The 26628-nt window shown below is 38.0% G+C and overlaps 2 protein-coding genes across 2 annotated transcripts in view; one reads left to right on the forward strand and one right to left on the reverse strand.

Annotated features, from left to right (window-relative positions):
• LOC139149904 (E3 ubiquitin-protein ligase pellino homolog 2-like) overlaps positions 1 to 11318 on the reverse strand; it is a 43177-nt gene extending 31859 nt beyond the window's left edge. Inside the window, exon 1 of the mRNA XM_070721938.1 lies at positions 11247 to 11318. The gene's annotated coding sequence lies outside the window, so the exon portion shown is untranslated. The remainder of the gene's footprint in view (positions 1 to 11246) is intronic.
• LOC139149903 (transport and Golgi organization protein 1 homolog) lies at positions 15 to 25777 on the forward strand. The gene is made up of 30 exons (XM_070721933.1): positions 15 to 204; positions 2734 to 2867; positions 3408 to 3506; positions 4122 to 7260; positions 7736 to 8482; positions 9892 to 10340; positions 11432 to 11590; positions 12720 to 12848; positions 12974 to 13004; positions 13342 to 13430; positions 13720 to 13797; positions 14547 to 14657; positions 14833 to 14904; positions 15421 to 15525; positions 15792 to 15823; positions 16104 to 16194; positions 16608 to 16671; positions 17175 to 17227; positions 18145 to 18235; positions 18774 to 18912; positions 19269 to 19370; positions 19735 to 19795; positions 20238 to 20273; positions 20461 to 20528; positions 20751 to 20818; positions 21070 to 21097; positions 21442 to 21467; positions 21927 to 22429; positions 23184 to 23300; positions 23639 to 25777. The coding sequence occupies exons 1-29, from the start codon at positions 63 to 65 to the stop codon at positions 23250 to 23252; spliced, it is 6915 nt and encodes a 2304-aa protein (XP_070578034.1). The 5' UTR covers positions 15 to 62; the 3' UTR covers positions 23253 to 23300; positions 23639 to 25777.
• Positions 25778 to 26628: the final 851 nt, after the last annotated feature.

A 26628-nucleotide genomic window follows, 5' to 3' on the forward strand; every position in this document is an offset into this window, starting at 1 on the left:
TACATGTTCTGAAGTCTCGTTGCTTGCGAGACATAGGAACAGAGGAACTTGTGACGTGGATTATGTACAAGATGGCAGCGAAGAGTGGTGGAACCGGCGTGACTCTCAACAAAATTATTGCTATCTTACTTGCGCTCATTGTCGTTCACAATGTAGCCCTCGAAATAAGCGACTTTAAAGCATGCAAAGATCCCGAATGTGAAGGTAAGCTAACACTGTTTCGAATAGTGAAACTGAGCATTTCATGGATCACATGTTCTAATCGCCGGCCCCAGGATCGAAACTGTTCTGAGTCTGTTCACCCGGCAGTGTGGTCTTGTTATTGAACAGGTTAGGGTCAACAGTTACGCTCTCTACCCTTTTCACGTTGTCGATTCTATACTTTCCTATCATTTTGCTTCATTGAGTGTGTTCACCACGTAAAAATACCAGCACGACAAGTTGATGGCACCCCGGCTGCCCCATAGAAACGCGATCGTCCCAACGCGGAAGCCCAGGACCTTGAATCAATGAAAACCATTGCCCGTGGGACGTGTACGACTCGATGTCAATTTTAATGAATGAACTGTCTAAATTTCTCTAAACTCTATGGAGGTAATAAAGAAGAGGCCATTCCCTTCAACTGTATCAAATTTTGCACAAAGGCCACGCAAAGTTGTGCATATATAATATGTATGCACACAAGCTTAACAACGATAGTGCATGCAAATTGTGTTCGCACACATAAAGGGTTTCTTAGTTTATGTTATTATGTGCATACACACATATTGAAAAATGACTTTGTTACTGACTTAAATGGCTTTGTTTGTTACTTGTTATGTGTTTGAAAAAAAAAGACATACCGTAAAACTGAGTGTTATAAGAAAATCAAAAGTGATAATAGTGAAAGGCAAGGCTAAAGAAAACCTGTACAGAAATATTCAAATGTTCTGTAGAATACTTGAGTAATTGAAGCCAAGTATTTTTACATAAACATTTGGCGCATTTAAGTAGACACAGACAGCACAATGAAGAATAGTGTAGTGTGCTGTAAGTAACATTTCATGATCAGCACTGTTATCTCATCGTCCTGTCCCCTCTAAAAGCATAGCCGTATAGAAAAGAACACCTTCCTCCCACCTTTCTGTAGCCATGGATGTACAAAAATACAAATATTTTTATACATCCATGCTGTAACTAACCATGCATCTTTTAAAAACTTCCGACTGCTGGTGTTCATCAAAAACAGCAGGTAAGTCTGTCATATCGCAATACCTTGCACATGACATACACATGTAGTAGGTTGCAAAATTTGTTACGAATTGACTCCTGTTATGAACCATTGCTGTTACCACAGTCCCTCCATCACCGGTCTTGAAACTTTGTGACAGAGCTTGAAATGGGTAAACAAAAATTAACACTGTAATAAATGTTTTGCATGTTATTATGTGTTATCTAACAGGTTAATTACATCATTTTCACATTTTCTTTGATGTTGGTATACGTCATCCGCAATACTGAAGGCAGTGTTACCTTCAACAGACTTAAAACTTTGAACTATTTTCAAGTTTTGTGTATACTGCAGTTACATGTAACAAGCATAAATAAAGGGGTTAACACATTTGCTGCATTGAAATAATTTGAAATCACCCAACAAAGGAAGTGAAATCAAATGGAAATTGAGAGTTATCAAAGGTTTTTCCATTTTAAAGTTGAAGTTTATGATTAAGCACATTATAGAATACTTTATTCACATTTTTTAAAACTACGACTTCCAATTAATCCAAGTTCAGCAAATTGTACACATAATGATGATGATGAGAAAGGGGTTGATGATTTCCGGGACTAATCTATTATCAAGCCTTGTCCATTGGGTAATTCACACCTAAACAATGGACATTTCAAAACTGGTGATGGAGGGACTGTACCTTTACTGAACTCATGGTATCAGTCCTCTGGTACCTCCATGCTGAACTGCAAAGTCTATTCAGGAAAATCCTATTACACTATCCAGACAAATGCAGTTACACATTATCGTCATTTTGTTGAAACCAAGTCAGCGATCGGTAAATGAAAACATAACATAGCTGAGCTAGTTTGGGGACTCCCTTCCCTTTCCCATCACTTTATATTGTGAACATCTCATATCACAGTATTATCAAGTTCGAAAGAAATACATAGAAAAGGAAATGTAAGTTTTCAGAGTCAGCTATTCAATTTTAGATCTCTGCAATGTCTCTACTACAAATTACTATGTTAAGTGTTTGAGCACTCTATCAAATAACATTATTAGTTAATTACCATTGCAATCACAGGTTAAGAAAATAATGCAATGAAAGGTCTCTCACTTGATTAATTGCATTGAAAAGTTGATCTCACAAAATCTCATATGTAACATGCAGGAATTAGGGAAGATTTGTGTTTGTCCAAGTTTAGTTCTTGTCAACATGTGTGTAGTTGTCATTGCTGTTTCAATGTGATATTTTCTTGTGCATCAGGCACCAAGGTGAAAATTGTTATTCTGGACAGCCAATGCACTTTACCATACTTCTTCCCTTATGTCTGACATTAGAAAATATCTTGTATTTCTGTTACTTTTCAGCAGTCATTACATCAAAGAGTAGTGAAATTCTTGTCCTGTTTCATTACTCTATTCATTTATCATTTATTCCTTACAGCATTTATCCCTATGTACAGTAATTTCTGATGGCTGTACAATAATTTGTGATCATTTCAAACACTTTTTACCCACAGAACCCATATCTGAAGGTAGGGCCATTGGAAATTTCCACCCTACAGACACTAGATTCTTGAGTTTTAACAAAGATGACACTATAATAGTTTACAGCAAGTCAGCTGGCCAGCGCCAGGATTTGTGGAGTGGAGAGGTAAGTGACAATGGAAAAATCCACACGTCTTACTTACTCCTGAAGAGTGATGTGACATACTGCAAGGAATCAAAGGATTGAAAAAAGGTCAAAGGAAACTTAAGACAAGCAGCAGCATATGATAGCATCCTGTAAAATATGTTGAATTGGTTTGACAGCAAATGAAATAAGCGAATGTTTGCTTTTGTTTAGCATGACTAAATATTAGTGGACACAAACCATTAGATGTAAACTATTATTGGACACAAACCATTAGATGTAAACTATTAAAAATGTCTTTTCAAGGGGACTCTTGTAAATATGTTCTCTATCCCTTACCCAAGTGACTTCCTACCTTACTGGTGATAAATGCAAACCAATATCTCTATCTTACAGGCTTTACTATGGCCAAGTGTTTTTACTTGATATGCAAATGAAGCAGTAATAACTCAAAGATTGTGACATAGAATTTGATGTGTATTCTGTATAATAACAAATATTAACAACAGCTGACAATATTAATCATCGATATAATTTTATTCCTTTCTTTTCTCTTTCAAGGTTCAAAGCAAGCCAGGGATCAGGGGATATTTTATAAAAAATTTTGTCCATGAATCTAAGCTCTTTGAGCCACGTCCAAAATACGTCATGCCTACAGAGGTAATGTACCCATTTGTTTACCATCATTTCCCTTCAAGATCGTATGTGAATGTACTTCAATGTGATATTTTCTTGTGCATTAGCAGCAAGGTGAAAATTTTCATTCTGGACAGGCATGGAACTTTACCATACTTCTTCCCTTTTGTCTAACATTAGAAAACGTCTTGTAAAAACACGTCTGCCTACAGAGGTAATATACCCATTTGTTTACCATCATTTCCCCTCAAGATTGCATGTGAATGTAGTTCTCAGCAACTCCACTTGGGAAGACAAATTCAGTTATTACCAAAACATGAAAGTGTTGATTTTAAGTCTACTTATTCATGTCATCAAACTGTCAAATTATATCAAGCTCCAGCTCTAAGTAATGTCTTCTGCCACCCAAACCATTATAAAGTATATGAGCATGCAAAAACTTATTGTCGGAATACTTTCTGTAATAGACTTTCTTTAGGATTTTTAAAGGGTCTTCTGTCAACACACTGCATTTTCAAATTGAAAGAGCGTAAGAGGTTGATCACAGTCGACCAATGACCAGTCTCCATGTAACTGGAGCTTGGTTTGTTGAGATTAAATTATCAGGGTTACCTCAATGTGATTATGTTTCCTATTCAGGAATCATCTTTTGAGGAAGAGGAGGATTCCTTGCAAGATGTGGAGGCTCTAGCTCGGGAAATATTTGATCGAAATGAGGCAGAGGAAGCACCACAAGCAGAAGAGCATTCTCAAGGTAAGGATGCAGAAGGCAAAGACAATCAAGAAGAAAGCAATCAAATAGAGTCTGGCTCGGACTCTCCAAAACATGACAATGAGGGCGATGCTAGTGGCAATCAGCAATACCAAGCCTCAGAAGATTCACAACAGGATGGGTTGGTGGAAGGTGGTGACGAGAGAGATCAGAGTGATGAACATTCGCATACATATCAAGAAGAGCAGCGAACTGGGGAAGCTGATGGTGAAGTGCCTAAGTCAGCACTTGATGAACTCACTGATGAACAGAAGAGACAACTTGAGTTGCTGCTACAAGGACAGCAACCAATGCATGATCAGGAAGTTGGCGAAGAACAGCAGCTTGACCAACAACTCTATGACAAGGAGCAGATTGAACAAAGACAAAAGCAACTTGAACAACAATATCAACAGCTAATTGACAACCGTAGCATTGATGAACTCACAGAAGAGCAACGCGAGGAACTAGAACAAATATTACAAGAACAGGCGGAACTACAAGAAGAACAAAACCGCCATCAGGAAATCAATGTACTAACAGAGCAAGAGAAAGAACAAGAACAAGATTCTGATGGTAAGGACCATAGAATGACAAATGATGGTGATGAGGATGATGATTATGGTGATGGTGGTGATGGTGGTGATGATGATGATTCCCATAAGGAATCTGATTCAGGTTACCCAGAGACAGATTCTGAGCAAGAATCTGCCGACAATGATGGTGATGATGGTGATGGTGGTGGTGATGATGATGATGTCCATAAGGAATCTGATTCAGGTTACCCAGGGACAGATTCTGAGCAAGAATCTGCCGACGATGATGGCAAGCTTTCAGACAAAATGGATGATGACAGTCAGCTTCCTCCTGGTTTAGACACAGAAACAGACCAGGAATCTCAACAACGTGATGTCCCTCACACTGATGAAAACCTGCAACCCCATGGCGAGGAAGCCGAGAAGTCTGAAGAACTTGAATCACAAAAGACAGACAATGCTGCCGAGTTGCAGACTGGGCAAGGATCTGATGATGGCAGAGTGGATGCTGATACGGAACATCACGATGACAAAACAGGAAGTCAGGAAGAGCCTGAACAGGAGGGTGAGCCCAAAGCTGATGATGATAAATCTGATGAAGAGGAAAAAGACTTTGAAAATGATGATGGTCAACAACAAGGTCAGGATGAGCTCTCTGACACGGCTGATGTAGATGTGGAACCTTCTGATGACGACAATAAGACTGACGAATTTCAGGAGAATCTGAGAGAGCCAACCCTTGAAGAGCCTGTTCAAACAGATGATGTAGAACAGGGAGAGCCAAGTCAACAGGGACATGCAACAGACGGTGATGCTAAAGACGAAACTCAGGAAAAACAGGATGATGCAACTCATGAAGAAACTGACAAACGGGAGGTCATAGAACAATCGAACACAGCAAATGAGGATCAGCCTGAGAATTTGAATGGCGAACAATTAGAAGAAGATAATCCTGAGGACTTTTATTTTGAAGGCAACGATCCAGACAATGAATATAAGGAAGATGATATTGATGATTTGGACAAGCTCATTGTTGAAATGGAACAGGATGAAGCCAGTGTCAGAACCCTCAAGCTTGATAGCAAGAATCTCCTAGAAGAGGCTCTAAGGGAAGGACAACTTGGTCAGGAAGACAATTACAACCAGGATGCAAATGACAACGATGCAGCAAACGTGGAAGGAGAAAATCCCAATGAGGAAGAAGAAGAAGAGGAGGAGGAAGAAGATGATGGTGATGATGAAGATGAGGGGGAGGAAGAGGATGGTGATGAAGATGATGGAGAAGGGGAGGATGAAGAAGTTGAAGAGCAGGCTACAGGAGGAGAGAATCCTGAAGGTTCTGTCGATGGCAGCCAGGGAGCCCACACTGATGAAGACACTGGTAAAGCAGAGCCTGAAATTCCAGGAAGGGAGGATAACTCCGGTACAAAAGAGGAAGGTCTTCCAATCACTGACAGAAACCCCAATGCACAGGACCTGTCTGATACAGAACCTGGTGGTGAAAACAGACACATGGGTGAGACATATGATACTGAACACAACAAGGACGAACCAGCCCATACTAACCATGATAGATCTGAAGTGGGTCGTACAGAACATGAAACAGAGGCTGAAACTGATGGTAGGGGTCCAGACACGTCAGAGCCAGAAGTTCTTGGCAACAGAGAAGGCCAAGCTGAAATTTACATCACAGACAGTCACAAAGTAGAACTAGATAGCGAAGCTGTAGGCCAGCCTTCATTGGAAAACGAAGGCACAGCACTGAATAAACCATCTGTTGTCGACCCCAATCAAGATGGTGTTAATGATAACAGAGAACCAGATGGCTTGATCATGACTCCAGAAGCCGAGAAAGCAAACATGCCTGATGGGAGTCCACCCCTCACAGGGTCAGCTGAACCAGGTTTTTTCAGGCATGATGACTTGTCAACAGAAGAGAAGATTAGCCTTGACATTAGGAAGAAAATGGAGGATATGAAAGCAAAGCACGAAGCTTACATCAAGGATGAATCAGATCTCTCAAGGAATGCTCACTTGTCAGAAGAAGAGAAGGAGAAGATCAAAGCTGAGTTTAGAAAGAAAATGGAGGATAAGAAAGCAAAGTATGAAGAAGCTTACATGAAGGATGAATCAGATCTCTCCAGGATTGCTCACTTGTCAGCAGAAGAGAAGATCAAAGCTGAGTTGAGAAAGAAAATGGAGGATATGAAAGCAAAGCATGAAGAAGCTTCTATGAAGGATGAATCAGATCTCTCAAGGAATGCTCACTTGTCAGAAGAAGAGAAGATCAAAGCTGAGTTGAGAAAGAAAATAGAGGATAAGAAAGCAGAGCGTGAAGAAGCATACATCAAGGATGAATCAGATCTCTCCAGGAATTCTCACTTGTCAGCAGAAGAGAAGATCAAAGCTGAGTTGAAGAAGAAAATGGAGGATATGAAAGCAGAGCATGAAGCTTACATAAAGGAGCAGAAGAGACAAAGTGAACAACAGAGTAAGTTGCATGATGCTTTTTCAGTCTGTTTTTGTCCTAGTCGGTAAACTTACATTATTCCTGAATATTATTTTTTTCCCTGTAACTATACTCCAATCATCAAACCCAAATTTGATAGGCAGTCAATAGAAACAGCCAAGCTGAAGAGTCAAGTCAAAGTAAGCTTGTTGCTAATACGTAACATCTGCATTAGTACTGTCAAAACTGTATATTTTGCAAACCGTACCATTGCATAGTTATGTACATTAGATTCATCCTTAACTAAACCAAAGTTATGTCTTGATAAAAATTCTCTAATTCCTTTGACGCTCAAAAATTTACCTGAGTACAGTACATGTTTCCAAAGTACAAACCAACATCTGTGTACTGTAGCTGACTGTACTAAAAGTCTTTTGCATTTTACTAAATATGTATAGCCTATCAAGAAAAAGCCAGCGCGTCATCTCAAGTACATTTTCTCATTTTTCATCTACAGTTCACCAAGATGACACAGCAGCCAAAGAGAAACACCAAGATTCCCAACATGTCGAGCATCAAGACCAGCAAGATGACAGATTCAGTGCTGACGCCCTCACAGACACAGGAGAGAACAGTGAAGGTAAGGATTATGAAGTGATTGAAGGAACCACCTTATACTTCAATGACTTGGAACCCAGTATGGTGGTCGATCATGAAGCTACAACGGCAACTCCCGGAGACATTCAACCAACTTCTTCTTCTGCAGCACAGCCACAAAGGACAATGGCTGAAGACTTACAACTAACACTAACACCTAACTCAGCAGCCACTTTAACCAACAACCACAATCACCGACAGAATGTTGAACAGGCAGTCGATGTCGAAATTCACAGTCACCTGCATGCACACGTATCGCATACATCAGAGCAACACAGTTTTGGACTAACAAGTGTGGAACTCCAGCCCTCAGAAACGATACACGAGGCACGTGCAGACTCACAACCGACAGATCAATTGGACATTGCCAATTCAGCATCAACATGGCTAGATGTGGACGAGTCCCAGTTAACACCATCAGTGAGCTCAGACAGCTCATCCGTAAATGCATCCAGGGGTCTCGGTTTGGAAGGTGTACAATCAGTTCCCATTAGTGGTAGCATAGATCCTACCCAAGGTGGTGGTGGTGGTGATGACACTCATAATGTACAACCGGGATCCGCAGAAATTCATACAAACCCAGCGATGGAAGAAGCACGACAACCAGGTGGGCAACGATGTGACTTGATTGGCTCATCCTTGCTTGCTCAGCGCCCTCGTAGTCATTCTATCACCTTGTGTGTTTCACATCTTGTGCGTCAAGCTGTGCCAGTCTTTCAACCTTCTCTCTAGCGTTAAGGGTTTTTTGTAATCCAATCTACCGCACCTTTCTTGTCATTCTCGCACTGCCTGCTTCTTAAGTGGTCACAGATATGTACATTTCATGGCTTGCTTGTACTGCATACTGTAAAGGGGCATTTTCTGTACGTAAGAGGTCACGTTTCTTGAAATATACCATCTTTTTTGGTAACAGCCCGATGAAAGAGTGTATGTCATTTGTCATGTACATTTGTACATTCAGAACTCTTTTCCTCCCCCCCCCCCCTTTTTTTTAACTTTTTAGGGTTAAGTAGCTTCCATTTTGGGAGTAATAAGATACAGTAATATATCATTTCAGTAAGTTCATAGTTTACATCAATAACATCATGTATATATGTAGAAAAAAACTACCTTCTTTACCATGTGTATTTTCACTGCAGTTATTTTTGTCACTTGAATGTGGCAAGATTTTCTGTACTGTTTAGTGAAAGTATTTGGAGGTAGAAGAAAGTTATAAGTGCCTAAATGTGAATTTGATACTGCACTGTCATATTGTGTATGCAGAACGTTAGTGCATTTTCACGGCTCAAAATTGGAAAACAATGTTAATATTGAATGATATCTCAACGTTATGTCTTCCAATTCTCTCTGGATCACCAATATCATCTTAATGTTTGCCCGCACAGAACCAATGAATAGGGCATTTTTATTATTCACTTGCCAACACATCTAGTTCTTTCCCTGTTGAATTGAATGACTGCCACTCATTATCATATCAGAGTCCATAGCAGATAAATTCCACTCCACTGACCTTCTCACCCCCAAATTTCAGTTACACTGCGTTCTTTCAGGGGTACATTGTAAAGTTGAATATCCATAGTATTACATAAAGATGGTGTGATAGAATTTTGACATGAGTTATATTACCCGGTTGTGTAAATGTTCGGAAAGTTTACAAACTGTGTCACAGACATGGTGAACCATTCCTGCCAATGTGCGAGGACTGTCACAGTTATTGATCAAAAACAGTTATATTTATGGTATGGCTTTTGGATTTTTCACTATTTTTTTATCCTTATACATTTGTGAAAAAAACTCTCCTCTATCTACATTGAATATTGAAATAAATTTATGCCGTCAAAATAGAACATTTCTGATGCAACTTTAAAAAAAAAATAAATGCAAAGTATTGTGTCTATATATACATGCCATGGTTTCAGATGAGAGAGAGCACATCTCATAACAAAATATTCAAACATACCATCGAAAGGTAGTAAGAATATCAGATCAAAAACTGAACGTTTTTCATTTCTACAGCCACAGAACAACATGACAAAGGCAACACTGAAGGACTCGGCGTGAGAACTGGTGACCGTGGTGATGACCTCTCTACAAACCAACTCAATGAAAGAGCTGGTAACCCTGGTGATGACCTCAACACAATCCAGCACCCTGACCCGGAAACTGTGACACTGTCACCTTATTACGACCAGCAAACGGTGACCGACCCTCCGGGCTTCAACCCCGAAGTATCGCCACCTATCGAACCTCCAACGACCTCAGACAAACCAGATGTCATTGACAACAGCAACAACCCAGAACTTGAGCGGACAGGACAGGATGATGGCAGTGTTGACAAAGATGTTGGTGTCATTGACGATCATGATCATTTGCATAATATGGAAGATCCTGAAAGGCTATTGGTCGGTGGTGGAAGACGACAACTTAATGTGGACTGGCAAGATGATTCGGACAGTTCCTATGATGTGAGTACTTCTACAGATTCAAAAAACTTTGAGGAAAATATTTGTGAAGGATGTTGACTCCTTCTCTAACATAATGTACAGGTTAAATTTCATGTGTAATATTGATAATTCATACATACAGGTGAAGGATGGACTTTCTCCAGAAAAGAGTCCAGACAGGGACTTGAAAGTTCACTGATGTTTGTGTTGTATGATCTAGAATTTGACATTAAACGTAAAATTCTGCAAAAATTATTTTTTGTGGAAGACAAAAGGTACAAACAATAAAGGCAGTACTTGCAAAGAGCATTGCAATGTGTGACCTTGAAGGCTACAAGATCAAAAACTTGCCTACCAACCGTAATGTCGTTGTTGGTAGTTCCATGAAATAGTTTATTGCATCTATGTCTTGAAGATGTCAAATAACCTTCATCACGTGCATAAACGGTGCTCAAGTATTTCAAAAATGAACACTTTCACAAATCATAGTCCACAAGTGATTATATCCCATAGGGAATTAAATTACTTGTACATTGTAAACACATTATATAATATTCTAGCAACTTGACGTCTTCAGTTTAATATCAAACTCTTATAGTATATTGCCATCTATGTACAATGATTGTATCTGCAGTATCAAAATTCACTGTTGTTTTTATTTGACAAGATTCATAGAAGACCTTGTGTCACATGACAATTATTTGTTTTTGTGTCTGCTACCAAACACAGATAACAACATTTGATATTTTAATCTCTCATGTTCTTAGCTCAAACACTGAACTCACCACTTTGTCCTTGGTACTGTGAGCACACTGACGTAAAATTTAGTTTGTCAGAGGAATTTTAGCAAAAGACAGTCAAAAGACTCTCTTTGGAGATAAGTGTAAAAAGATTACGTGAGAAAGTGGGTAGAGACATAATACTTACTTTTAGTGTAATGGTCATTACTTCATTGAGTTACGTTGGGTCAACAACATCAACACGAATGCCGCCACCTACAGATCAATAGGGACTATTGTCGACCACAGATCTCTCAAAGAAACCAGGGGTTTTTGTTATGCTAATTTCACCATACTTCACTCATTACGTCTGTCTTTTTTTCTCTCTCAAAGCCTGAGGACGCCATTCGCAGAGCAGAAGAAGCCAGGAATAGGGATTATTCCCGGGCTAGATCTGAAGGAAACAGACAGACCAGTGGAACAGTCCACAGTTGGTGGGCCGATGATATGATCGACAGTGCTAAGCCTCTCTTGGAGCCACTGCTTGTGATGGTGAGTCCTCATGGTGTATTGTGCAGCAAACTGCTGTTGGCTGGTCATACAGTAGACGCAAATTGTGATCAAATTCATTGTAAAAGTTGTTCAAGTCATAAACTCACAGCTGTCCAGCGGTTTCTTTCACACAGATTCGACTCTCGTTCCCATTTGGTTCCTTGAAATCGTGTGCTTTTCAAAGTGCTGTTGAGAGGACAACTTAGGTAATTTTTCAACTTTGACCCCCTGACCTTATGCTGCAAAGGTCATCAGCCATGTAAAGAAATGGAGACCTTAGCAAAGTTATCAATATCACTGCAGGCCTTATCATGAAATGAACATCATAAATCCTTCTGAATTGAATACACCTGTATCAGTTTAATCTAGTTTAAATATGTTATGCGACCAACAGCTCATTCGTAAGATTTTTTGCACTTTATTGGAAATCAAATGTGGTGCATGAATCGGGCAGTCCTACTGTATGATAGCTATCATTAATCACTTTTTATCGCCAGATTTTTCAATTAATTATTCATTTATTCATGTATGTATTTTTTGATTATTTCCACTCAAAATCAGATATAATACAGTTTACAATCATATCACAATCAAATTTGTGAGGTTTCAGTTAAAAACAAGAACAAAAAGGAATTACAAGACAAAGTAGCTGGATAAAACACGCTACAAGGGCAGAACTTATAGTAGGAACAAACCATCCCAGCACTCCGTTTACTACTCTAAGTAGGGATGTGAACCTTTTCGCCCCCATTTAGTTCTGTAGGTGTCCAACTTGGGGATAGAAAACAGTTTAATTGGCTAACATATTGAAGTGAAAGGAGTTAAAATTGACATAACAGCTTTGCCATAGGCACTGAGTGGAAGTAAAAAAAGTAAATTACTGGTGAAGTTGACCCTACTGCCATATTCATAAAAAATAATTTTCTGTATAGTACCTTTCTGAGATTAGCTTTCCTGATATATGACAGGTAATTTTGTTGACTTACTTCTAACAGTGCTTTTTTTCATACAGTGTTTTGTAAATGCTATACATGTGAGCCTGGTTTCTTGAATCAAACAGTTTTCATTCCAGTGATCATGAACTGTGGATTCAAAACTGACACTTTCGTACATGTGATTACTTTGCCAGATGCCGGAATCGATGTACCTAGCTCTCCAAGAGGACACCTTCTATGGAATTCCATGGACAGCTGTATTTGTCTCTGCTGCCATCGGCTGTCTGACGTTTGGCCTCCTGTTCTGTAAATGCATGTGTGGGGTCAGTATTACCTTCATATTAGAATGTGCACATCTTTTTCAGGATGTTTCAGAATTTTCTATTATATATAAGTATTCATGTGCATTTCAGTATCTCTAATTCTGATGTGGTACTTTGTCTTGTAGTTATGCGGCAAGAAGAAAGTTGACCCACTGGGTGAGTATGATTTTTGTATTGCTGGCTTTTACAATTTTATATTTTGTTTCCTTGAAATGCAAAATTTCTCAATATAGAGAAGGTACATACATGTGGCCAGGGGTGTGAAAACCATAGTCGATCACTTTTTATCTGTTTGTCTACAATGTAAACCTTACGAAAAATCACATGAAATCAGTACTCCAGCACCATACTTAATACGACATGTTTCTGGTTTTGGTGCATAGCATTGCCAAAAAGTCCTTGAAGATATGAACTGTGATGTTATGTTATAAATTCAGGGGAGTTTAACACAGGTACTTGTCTTGATTTTGTCATCATTGCCCTTTGTCCACAGTTATCAAACGGCAACTTGAACAACAAATGCAGTTACTGGAAAAAGAAAAACAAGAAACTGCCACAAGCCTTGCAGATACTCAGAGACAGGTAAGCATTGTTTATAATACTGTTCCATGGTATGTGTTTGATAAAAAAATTGCCTTTATACAATTTGCCTCACTCCATTTGGTCAAAGTGAAGTCCCTCGTAAACTTTCTTAAATAATAAGTATCTTGTCATGCAAAATGAAATGCAACACTTTAACACAACATTACTACTGATAATACACTTGAATTAAACTTTTCAAATTTTTATGAGATTATTTGTCACACTGCAATGCAGTGTAGATGGATCTGGTTATTGATTCACCATGACCCATGTTTCTTCACCGTTACAGGTCCTAAGCTTGCAGACGTCTCTTGAAAACCACACAGTGGATGCCAACAAACTAAGAGAAGAGAAAAAGCGTCTTGAGGTAGGAAGATTACATTTTTAAAATCGTGCAAGTAACAGAGCCATATATCTAGTTGTGTATACAATAATAAAACATCAACCCACGTTGTTTCAAAAGTTAAATGGAAGAAATTTGATTTTCCAAAAATTTGAAATCTAAGAATATTAAAAACTGTTGAATTAGGGAAATTGCAAATGATGATTATTGTAAAAGTAAATGACGAAAAGCATAACCAAGGGGCCTATTCCGGAATAAAATGTGCATTCCAACTGCTACATTGTTCTAATTAAAAAGAGCTGCTGAAGACACTGATCACTGTACAAACAAAGACATGCAGACAATCATATATCCTGGAATTCACATAGTGCCATCTATGGTTCTGTATGTGGTTCTTTTCATACCATTGTCCATTGAAATTCCAGATTTAGGCCGTTTTGCTCAGTTTTCAGTGAGAAAGGCCATACTGAATCTTGAAAGGCCCTTGTTCATATGCCCCGTCATGTAGGTCTAACCACACCTATGAAAACACCAGGGGTTTGGCCATAGCGTACAGTGAAAGGCATGAAAGGGCAAAAGCTGAAATTGCGGCAAGACTGTCATTCGCAAAAGATGTTTATACCTTGAGATGCGTGATATCTGAATATTAAGAAATAAAAAATACTGACCAGGAGTGGTAATTTCTCTTTTGTGTAAAAGATGTGTATCATAGAGATGATAAAGATTCTGTGTGTTCAAAGTAATAGAATGATGATGTAAACATATCATTGCAGAGTTTGTATCAGAAGATATGCACTCAGAGCAAATCCTTGGAAGATGAACTGACACGGTACAAACAACAGCTTACGCATCAAACTGAACTCTACCAGGAACAACAGAACCAGGTGAGCTTTTTGAGCGTTCATTTTCTCTCAGAATATAACAACAGTACATCCAAAGTTTTTTTAATATATATAAACACACAGAGGTATAACATATTTTTTAAAAAAACACCCTTTCCAAAGTACGGGAAATTTTCTATCTGTCTATTGATAATTTCTTGTATATTTCCATTTTCAGAGTTCTGTATATCAGCAACAGCTGACAGACACCATGACACAGGTGACGATACTGCAACACCAGATCCAAGAGGTAACAACTCGCTCTCCATTCAGACAGTCTGTGTTCAGACTCGTGTATCTCCCAGATGCTTGAAATTCAATACACTTTACATTTCAGTTTTATTAGCTCTCATTTGCCGTATACGGCAACTTTGAGGTTATATAGTGTAAAAATGTAATATGTCTGTATGTATGTATGTATGTCTGTCCATATCAAAAACGTTTGAACCGCTGCATGTGATGAGCTGAGTCTTGGTGTGGTGATGCCATATGTGTGGTAGATGTGCCGTCGTTTAAAGGAATGTGTCAACCTCATAAATAAGCAAATGAGGTAGAAAAAGGTGAAAATGGTCAAAGAATCAAAGAGCTCAGGAACTACTCAATTGATCATTGTCATACTTGGTTTGTAGGTACCTTAGGGCACACTCATTTAGTCCTATTGATTTGATGCCAATATTGGCTGATTTCTATTTTTTGTAGTATATTCAAATTGGTTTTATTATGTTTCATGAGAGAGCATTTCGTCTTTTCCCTCTTTGTTTAACAGTATGAAAGGTCAGTATCTGAGTCGGAAATGGCAAAAAACCAGCTACAAGAGCAAATCATCACCTGTGAAGACCAGATCAGACATTCTGATGAAACCAAACAACAGGTATGAAATGTGTTGACTTCATGCTTTTGTAAACTTGTGCTGTCGCCGTTGTTTCAGCTCTATAATGTCAAACCTGTATCACTATCAGAGTAACTAAAACCTTTATATAATCTGCAAAAAGCATCGAATATCATAAAGTTGAAGAAAATAAGTTTTGTCTCAGTCCTATTATGTATTTTCATTTTTGGTAATGACAATGTTGGTTCTCTCATATTGCTAACCATTTTGCTTTATTATGCTCTTTCTCCTTCTGTCTGTTATAACAGCTAGGGGCAGAAGTTGAAGATTTGAAAAACAAGTGAGTCAAAATTTTAGTTTATCTTAGAATGCAGAAAATTTTTCTTGGCAGGAAGAAGGGTTATGATGAGACTCAAAGTGGCACTCTAAAAGATTCAATGAAATATTAACAAATACATGAAAATTGCTATTTCATGAAAATTTTGTCACTATAGAGCATACTTTGTCATGTTTTACACGCACTTAGACAACACTGTGGTCAACATAACGATAAAGTGATTGTTTTCGTGTATAAGAACTTTTACACGTGTCACCTTCTTTTTCTCCAAATGTGTGTCCAGAATCAAAGATCTGACGGAACAGCTTGATGGTTTGGCTGATGAAAAGCAAAAAGCAGAAGAAAAATTGCAAAGTAGAGACAATGAACTTGAGGTCAGTGTCACAGAGGTCAAAACTTGGCCATCCTAATGATTTCGTCCAGACTTTCGATGTCTACGTACCTCCTTTGTCCAGCGTACCAAAAAATAATTTTACGAGTAGAAAAGTACAGGGACAGAGTACACCAAGTTAAAGTGTGAAGCAGACAATTTTGCGCCACTTGATTTGATGTTGATGCATGAGAGGAAATATGGATTGTATTCTTTGGAAAAATTTTTGAAAATTGTTTAAAATTTTGACAATCAGGCTCATATCGATGTACTTGTACACTTACTGTGTCAGTGTTATCAATCAAAGAGAAGAGTAATGTGTGTGTGTGTGTGTGTGTGTGTGTGTGTGTGTGTCAATGGTGTACTGTGTATGAAGGACACGCTGTTCAACCCTGACTCATGCTTCACTCATTGCAGGTGCTGAAAGATTGCCTTGTCCAATTGAAATCCATTGAAAACTTGGAGCTGGATGAAGATGCAGGTATGTTTAATGAAATTATTAAAATGCTCGATACTATCATAATATGTATTTACAAAATGTCACTTAGTTTGAATTTGTCAAAACCTTTACAACCTATCATGTGCTGTATTCATATCATTAAAATCTTGAGGGTACCATACTCCTCAAGTTTTCCATTAATTTTTCAGATCTATATAAAGTTGTCTAATTCCTTCCATTTTCCAACATTTGTCATTAATGTAAAATATACTTGTTGTTAAATACCATGTTTCTAAATGAATTTTGATTTCATATTTCCCAGTAAAGTAAACATAGCTGTGCAATAATTTTCAATTCAAATTGTATGAAACTTCAATTGCTTAGTTCAGCCGACCAAAACAATTCCTTCTCAGGCACTGCACTCTCTGCCACACTGTGTTTACTTGTGATTTCATGTGGTAGCTCAACTGTGTTGTTTATCTTTGAATTTGAAAGTCACTTGTTGAAGGGTTTGTTCTGAGTGCTGTATTTTTTGAATTCTTCAGATGAAGCTGACAAGGTTGAACACAAAGTCAAACAGATGATGGATATTGCCAAAGTAAGTTTTTAGAAGTTTTATAATAATCCGGATAATAGAATTGTAAATTTGCATTTTTTCAAACTTGTAATTTTAGATAAGAGGGTCATTGTTTTGTTTATTTGCTATGAAATGAGTACATTTCCATAATTCTTCTACCTGGAGAGTATTGGAACGTAATGCATGGTGTGTAATATGCGATATCATTGTTGACATCAAGGTGAATTCTAGTCCAAACTGACATTCAGTTGTCGACAATAACATACTATATAATTACACTCATACAAGTTGAACTCTGGACATCTTGATATGATTTTCAGAATGGAACTAGAAATTTAAATTTACAAACAAAATACAGGAACAGGCATCGAAGTTACTTCTCATGAGCTGTACTAAGGCAAATTGAATGAAGAGAAGTTATGATACACACAAATACAATGAATTTTTGAGTTGAGTATCTTGTTAACTGAGGGGTCAGGCAATTTATCTTATCAAATTAATTGTTTTAGTGAAAAAATGTGTTTTATTATGTCCATTCTACACATTTTCAATGCTCAATTAGTATGTTTGACTGTCGAGTGTTTATGGTTTATAACAGTCTAAACAATCACAAAGCGGAAAATGATCTGTGGTTGTGTGACGGATATTGTCTCTCTGGACCAAAGTTATAAATAATGTAGTGCTATGTAGCGAGTACAATATCCCACATATGGAGCCTTAGTCCATGCACACCTTATTGCATACTGCAAAAAATAGAACATACACGTTCAGTGTTCATATATCGTACAATTCAAAAACCATAGGTTGTAGCAGTATGAGTGTAACAACAATGAAATTAGAGCTGAAAATCCAAATATTCATTTTAGTAGTAAAGTTCATCGTCATGTGACCGTCAATTTATTGTCACTTATCTATGTGTGTGTGTATCTGTGCTCTAGGTCACTGCCAGGCTGACAGTGTCAGAGGAAGAACGAGATCGTCTTGCAGCTAACTTACAAACTGAAATCACATCCAAACAACAGCTGGAAGGTAAAAATTTTAAGATTTTCTGTGCATTTTGCCAGTATGTTCATTTCTATCTCAGGTTGTGTCGCAAGAGAGTCCTACCGTATTCCTGTCCAGATCACCCTCATTTCAATTATGAACCGCAACAGCAATGTGTACTCACCAACCCTTATTTATCTAAAGCTTGGTTTCCAAAATAAGTGTATCGATTTCAGCACATTGTATCAATGAACAGCGTTTAAATACATGATATGAAAATGACATGATTTATGGCTCATTATCACTTATGAATATTCATTGCCTGAAAGCATGCACTGTATAACCTTGATCTGTATGAATTTAGAGAAAAACATTTGTGGTCAAAATACCTATATTAAACTTGTTTAGTGTTAGGCTGTTTACATCTCTTTGTAGAGGCCAAGCATAAAGAAAATAATAGGCTTGTATTGCATGAAAACGTCAACACTTGAAAAGAAAGATGATATTCAAGGCATTCCAGACAATATACAGTTTACGGAAACATTTGTGATCCCTTTTCATGTTTTTCCTTCATCTCTTTCAGACACTGTCGCTAAGCTGACCAAACAGATTGAAGGATTGCAAGTCAGTAAGATAGAAGCTGAAAAGCAGTACAAGGAATCCCAGACCAAACTGACGGTGCTCACTGAATATTTCAAAGAAAAAGAAACCAAAATGCAGAGGTTGGTATCTTTCAGTGTTCATATTCACTTTCATCGAGTGAAAACACTTTATCTGCTAAAAGTTTAGTCCATTGTGCAACATGTTTAGAAAATCACAGATGCTGATACTAATAATATGTAAATTTACAACACTTTTGGCTGATTATCAGTAATTCTTAATCTTAATGATATCTCTCGGTAGTTTTGTGGAGTCAGTTTTCAGATCATCAGATCATAAAGTCATACATTTGAAAGTAAATTAAAATTACAGAAAGTTAAATGATTTTAAAAATCCAGTACACCAGAAAGAAATCTAGCTAACATTTATGGTGTTGTCTGTGGTACTAATGTGAGGTTAACACCATACCACTTGGCAGGCAACTTGGTGTCGAAGAAACCCTGAGAATTCAGAGCCAAGAACAACTTGAGACTGTGGAGAAGAAAGCGGCTGTTTCAGAAGAAGACACAAATAATTACAAGTAAGCGTCAAGTTTGATATTATTCCATGTAATAGTAGGTCTTCTCATCTGTTTGATAACTCCAGTCTTTGTTGCCAATTGATCTGGCATCATGTCTCAGAATCCATGCAATAATACTGTTCTGTTTTCATATTCAAGGTGCACAGTAGCATTTACAAGTTCAAGACTATTCTGTGGTACATTTTTTTCTTTTCAAAATCTCTCATATACAAAAAGCATAAGAGTCAGACATCGCAATTGCAATACTCCCCTCTCTGGTATGATCACCTTTCATTTTATGTTTATCTATATGGAAGAAGTCCACCCATATTTGAGAAAGAGAAAACTTCGTATTTTTGTTCAGCTTTGCCGTTGTTGCTTACAGAAAACAAATTCAAGATCTGAAGAAGGAGCTGGAAAAAGTAGAGCAGAATTTCCGCTCTGAGGTAAATAAAATAGTCAAACATTATGAAGTACTTGGGGTTGTGATTCATTAAGGTAATGCAATAAATATGAGAAAAATACACCATAACAATATCGTTGTCAGGTATGTATGAGTCATGGCGATGGGGATGAAATACAATCATTGATGAAGGTTACTGTAAACTATTGGACAGGGAATTTCTCACATTCCTTCATGAATGACTGACTTTAACATCAGCATTTACCGGCAGATGTTTAAACAAGCAAGCAATTTGAATCGTGAGTACGTAACTTTTGCATATACAAGCCCTATCTTATTCTCAGAGTCACAAAATAGATAGACAAATAGTGGTCAGAGATGTGCAACTTTGGGTATCGTGAAATTTTGTATTTGAGGAAAATCCCTGAAGGTAGAGCATAATAGAATTATAAATTATTCAGAACCATTGTTCAATGTCATTACAGGTTGCATCACATGAGAAAAAAGCTCATGAAAGTTGGGTAAGTAGCTTTTTTCTTCAGTATTTAATCATTTTTGTTCACAATATATTCTTATTTCAATTTCCAGTACAAGTAATGCTCATCTTTCCTTGATAGATTCCTGATTTCACAGATAAAATATAATGTGTGTCATATCTGATAAAAACAGTGTCAAACGTTCAGTGTTTCTTCTTCTTTTGCTGCATAGCTGTCTTCAAGAAATTCTGAAAGAGAGAAGAACGAAGCCAAGAGAGAAAATGCCCAGCTCCGACAAAAGTAAGTCAAGTGCCAACTGTGATTGTTTGATTTGCTGATAAAAGATGTATTTTGGCATTGTGTACAGCATTTTAATGCTTTCACCCCTTTTGGCAAGTACAAAGGTCCAACTTTCCCCAAGAAAACAATAGGGTTATGCCATTATTTGGTTTTGATGGGGTTACGAATGAATGCAGTGCGATGTGTTTCTTGGTTGATCTTGTATTACTTCCATTGTTACAGGATCACTGAGTTGGAAGGAAGATTGCAGACTGCAGCCAGCATGCCAGTCGTCAAACCATCATCAATCAGTAAGTATTATCTGAAAAAAATAACAGGAAAATGTAAACACAGCAATAAAGTCATCTTTTTGTAAAACTTGCACAGATTCCAATCAGTCCGTTGCATGCCGTCGTATCATGTTCACTCAAAATTGTTACAGCTTCTTGCACTAGATAATCAAAGTACTTCAGGCACAACACAGAATTGACTTAAAGTGTGTTTAGTAACTGTTGTTTTACTTCCATCTCACAACATCTGATGTTATCTTTTGCCTTTGCAGGGCCACACTCACCTCCAAGACAGACTGGGTAAGCTTATTACAAAGTTATTAAAAGTCGTTCATGTAGCATCTGTATCACTTTGTCTATTCCCTTTTTGGTATGTATGCAAACAAAAATAAAATTATCAAACTGATATCCAAATATGCAAAAAAATATGCAAACCCATCATGTGAAGTTGCTGTTGTCTCACATTTTCCCCCCAAAGGTTTAATCAGACTAGCTACAGCTCTCAGTTTGCTGGTGAAGAAATGTATAATTAAAGGAGAGAGTATCAGCTGGTAAAGGCAAATAATATCAAATCTAGCAACCACCATTACAACACCTACATTTCTCTATGTGTTTTCTGAGATTTTTTTTTCTTTCATTTTCAGGGAGAGAGCAGGACTACCTAAGAGAGGTAAGGGGGAGCTTTTTCCCTTTGAAATATCACGTCCTGTTTCTCATCCATAGATACGGTAACCTGTTAACCCTTTGAGTGCCCAAGTCAGTTTTTGTTGCCTTCCTAAATGTAACCTAGACAATATATTTTCCAAAGTTTTGTTCAAAAACTGTAGCCATTGAAAAGTGATGTCCATTTGGTCCAAAATTATCAAAAATATTGCAGAAAAATTCATAAAATTGGGGAAAATGTAAACTACAATTTTGGTGGGAAAAATTACAGCACTCAAAGGGTTAGCAAAATTTCATTTGCAAATTATGGAAAGATAACACACATTTACCCTACATAGTGCCTATTCTATTTGCCTATTGTTTCCATGTAATCTGTGTTCAGTGACTTTTGCTTTAAGTGAGAAATTTTCCTTGCCCTGAAGTGACTGGAACTTATCCAGATATTGTTATGATTTGTGCACTGTAGGGTCTCCTAGAGAAAACCAAACAGATGGTCCCTCGCCTGCCTTCATGGACAAACGACCACCAAGTCCTAGAGACGGCATTCCCCCACCAATGATGGGGAGGATGGGACCCCCACCTCCCAGAGATATGAGGTTTCCACCTCCAGACATGCGCAGTCCCGTTCCACCTCCAGACCTGGGACCACTGCCACCACCCCACATGGACAGAAGAGGACCCCCGCCTCCAAGGGATATGCTACCCCCAAGGGACTTTAATGACATGGGACCGCCTCCGCCATCCCATCGAGAGATGGGTCGCATGTCACCGCCCCACAGAGACTATGGACCAATGCCACCGAGGCATATGGGTCCACCGCCACCTCTACCACATGAACAGGGTCCCTTTCCCCCAGGGACTTTGGTCCCCCAGACAGAGACATTAGACCATCACCTATCCGAAGGGATGCTGGACCGCCCCCTCCAATGGGCAGAGACTATCCACCAAGGGGACCACCACCTCATCGGGGTGAGTACATATTATAATTTGTACATTCGTCTCTTTTGATGTTTCATTTTAATCGTGACAAATATAAAGTATAAAATGTATAACATCTTTTTGTGTTCAAAGTACATATTATGTACAGAAGTAGGGAGATGTTTGGAATGTGTGTGTACATGTGAACTGAGAGCCAACAGTGCTATCAATGTGTGATATCTTCGGCTGACTCGCAGCGTGTTTGCAAGGTTATATCTGATTAGTCGATTGTCACTATTCACAGCCACTTAGGGAGTCTATTTGTATTGTTTTCATTATATTGGTAAGATTCAGCCACCCAATTGGATAACAGCTTCGAAATCGCTGCGAGTCGGCCCGATATCTTAACTGATTTGATTTGTGATACAAATTCAGTTTGGCCAATGCACAGGGGTGAAGGCTTCAGTCATGTGCTTTGAGACAATTTCATGAAAAAATATCCTGTATGGATGCCATGTTGTCTCTTGATTTGTATGTCTGTGCTATAGAGGGCGCTGTGGTATGAATGATTCCTCATACTCGTTGGGGTTCAAAGGTGAAATACGACCCGGTGAGGGTGTCACATCATTTTGCAAATGGGGCACTTTGTTTGGTAACACAGGTGTTGGTTAGCTATCCTATCATGGTGTGCATTTGTGTTTGGGAATCCTCTTTGCTTGTGGTCGTGGTTGTGGGTGAGCTTCCTTCACAAATTGCATGATTTTCAGATCGGTACGTTCTTTGCATGCAATTTTGTCCTCTGTAGGTTCTCGACCATCCAGCAGAACAGGGTTGCAACAACCACCACCTCCATTACGTAGTTCCTCTCCCATAGACGACCCCATGGGACCACCTCCACCACATTTCACTTCACAACCCCCAGGTAGGCCACATAACCCTCTTTTTCCAACCCCATGAAGATAATGGAATGATCCAGTGGCTTCTCCAGTTCAAAGAGAGGCACCTTCCAGTGCAGGAATTATGGGTTTGTGAGCAGGCACATGATACGAGCACTTGTGTCTCTAGCAAAGAATTTTTTTTCAAAGTCAATTAAAACTTACGTAAGAGCAACCTCTTATGGCGACTAGGGCATTTGTATCATCTTGATGAAAATTCACCAAGGATTAAAATTCACCAAGGATTAAATGAACAGCTTACAAAGATTATAGCGCCCCCATGGACCAAAACTAATTGTGTATTGGTTTATTTCTCTCTCTCCAGGTAACTATCCGCCTCCCAGAGATGAGAGGTACAAACAGCCGCCGGCATCGGGATTCCAGCCAGTCAATCCGGCACAGCAACACAGATCACAGATGCCACCATAAATTAAACAAAGAATACAAACTTTTGGGGGATAAAATCAAATAAAACATCACTTGAACTTATTATACAGACTGGTTTGCAGCAGCTCAGAAAATCATATCTGATTGGTTTAAATTTTAATAATTCCTAGCAAGAGTCTGAAAGTAAGGCTCGCTGATTGGCTGTTTTGAAACGATTTCGTAAACTAATTATTTTTCAGCCGACCAGTAAGCTACAGACTTTCGAGATGCTGCACATTGCCAGGAACTTACATTTGAATTTCATAGCTGCCAAGTATTTTCTAATCGTGCAATATGTAATTTTAAACACATGATGCAGTATTTTCTTTGTTTTCAAAGCTGAAACAAGATCTTATCATGGAAAATCGTTTTGTTGATTTCATGCATTGAGTATTCTTGAAATCACAATAGTTTGAAATTGGTAAGTTTCCTCAGTACTAATTGTATCACCAGGCAACAAAGGTTGAGAATGGATTTTCTCATGAGTGATGTCGATCTCACCAGTTTTTGTGATTTTTTTTCTCGAAAAATCTGTGAATCTCTGTGTGTATGTACATGTACTTTTTACTGGGATCTCGTTTTAAAATACACAACTTTATTGAAAGAAATTACACTCGCATTACAGTGATTACTTTGTTTCTTGACTTACCAGAATGGCATCGAAAGAAGATGCCATTTATGCTCCAGGATGAGTCCTACGGGGCATGCAGCTTTAAGGTAGAATGCGCCTCAGGGATAAATATTTAGATTCTCAGATTTTTACGATGTTTTTATGGTACGCTGCTTGTGTGAACTCGCTGTGAGGCTTGTAGACTCAAAAATGTTTTCTCAGTCTTAGTTTTTTGTGAAAATCAAAAATTTAATTTACTCCATACAGTGAATATAGAGACAGAAACACTGTGAATTCATGTTTTGGTAAACTTTAGGTAATTTGTTTGTCAGGTATCAAAATCAGCACACTGACCCCTATTTTCAGTCATGATTTAAAAAGAGAATGGTGCAAAGCTTCCCTTCGGAATGTCCAAACATTAGCATAATTCTTTCAGGTTTGAGGCGCTTACTACCTTAATTTGGCTGGCACAACCTACTTTGATCGTTGTGCCATGTTCAAGCTCAATCTGAACTCGTACCATGGTCTAGAATCAGGGTTTCAAAGGAAGGAATACGGACAGACCAATAGATAATTACATTTAATTTTTGATATGACACTGTATTTCTGAGAAGCAAGTCATAAAGATGTTTTTTTTATTGCATAGAATTTTTTTATCTTTGGAAAAAAGTGCTGTATTCTATTGTAGTCATATTTTGCATTTGTGGCCATATCAGTGATACTCAATCTGTAATCAGATTCATGTTCGGACAGAACAGGATTCATGGCCACACAATTTACAAAATCTTTTGTATGGTTAGTCTTCTGCCATTACGTTGAACATTTCAGAATGTCGTCTCAACAAGCTACCAAGCCCACATAACAGAACAGGGCTCCAACCCGCTCCACCACTAGCCAAACTTTACTGTTTCACACAGCCTTTTCATCTTGCATATATATCCTTTGAAGTTTATCAATGCTGAAGCTCATACAAGCTGCAGGATAAGTTTATCTTCATATTGAAACAAATGTCTTGTGGCAGCTTAGGACATGCAATCTTGTACAATGCATTCTCAGTGCAGAATCAAAAGACAGCTAGCTTCCTTTCTGATACACTGCTGTAGTTTACAAAAGTTCTCTAACATTTTTTAATACCGAAGACCAGGTGTCCGCCATGAGTACAAATTTTTATCAATCAAGCCACAGCATTTCTATTGCTTCAGTTTCTTACCGTGAATATCAGTGTATTACAGCATTGACATTTCCAGAGATTGATCTCCAATATAAAGAAAATTAAAACTTTGTAATTTAAGAAAAGAAGAATTTTTTTTGCCTAAACACATGCTATGATGTGTACAGATTGAAAAACTTCATTGATGTAAGTTATCTGCTTTCAGCAGTGTACAAAGTTTACAAATAAAGAAGTCATGAAGAGTTTATACAATTAAATTTTTTGATTTGTGTGTGTGTCTGCTAGCTGTGAAAACGCAGTGATGCTGTGGTGTATCGATCGCGCTCAGGTCAAGGGTCGTCACCACAGAACTGCAAAGCAAACCCATAGGCTTTTTTAGCTCACATTTGGTTTTACCAATGTGAGTTTATTGTATAAGCTGAAGTCGATGGTGTCTGTATGTATGTGTGTATGTATGTATGTATGTATGTATGTATGTATGTATATACGTACAGTATGTCCGTCAACATCAAAAACATGCAAACCGCTGCATGTTTCAGTGTTGTATTTGGTGTGTGGATGCATCCTGGGCTATAGATGGGATTTTGTTCAAATGAAGTCTGCATTGACAAAATGATGCAAATGAGCTTATAAAATGTGAAAATGGTCAAGAATTAATAACTCGAGAACCGCTGTTTTGATTGCTTTGAAAATGTGCGTGCAGTTACCTTAGGTGAACCTTATACAGTTTTATGAATATTGTGAAGATATCCTGAATTTCAGATTTTTACTGAATTTTTTGGTGATTTTTCTCATTTTAAGTAAAAATTCTTCTTCTCTGAAACCGCCAGCCCAATCGCCCTAAAATTTGGGTTGGATCTTTGTGAGGGTGTTACTCTTCTAATTTGTTGAAATTATGACAAAATTGGGAAAATTACTATTTTGGAGCAATTTTGTCGTTTTTGGTCAAAAAATCTTGAACAGTAGTTTCTTTTTAAAACCACTAGACAGACAGCTTTTATATTTGATACACTGACGTACAGAGATGACAATAGTTAGATATGTGGAAATTGTCCTGAAATATACAAATTTGTATTTTTAAGACAATATTGTCATTTTTGGTCAAGAA

Source organism: Ptychodera flava, chromosome 14 (genome assembly GCF_041260155.1).
Source record: "Ptychodera flava strain L36383 chromosome 14, AS_Pfla_20210202, whole genome shotgun sequence".
In the NCBI taxonomy this organism is placed as follows: Eukaryota; Metazoa; Hemichordata; class Enteropneusta; family Ptychoderidae; genus Ptychodera; species Ptychodera flava.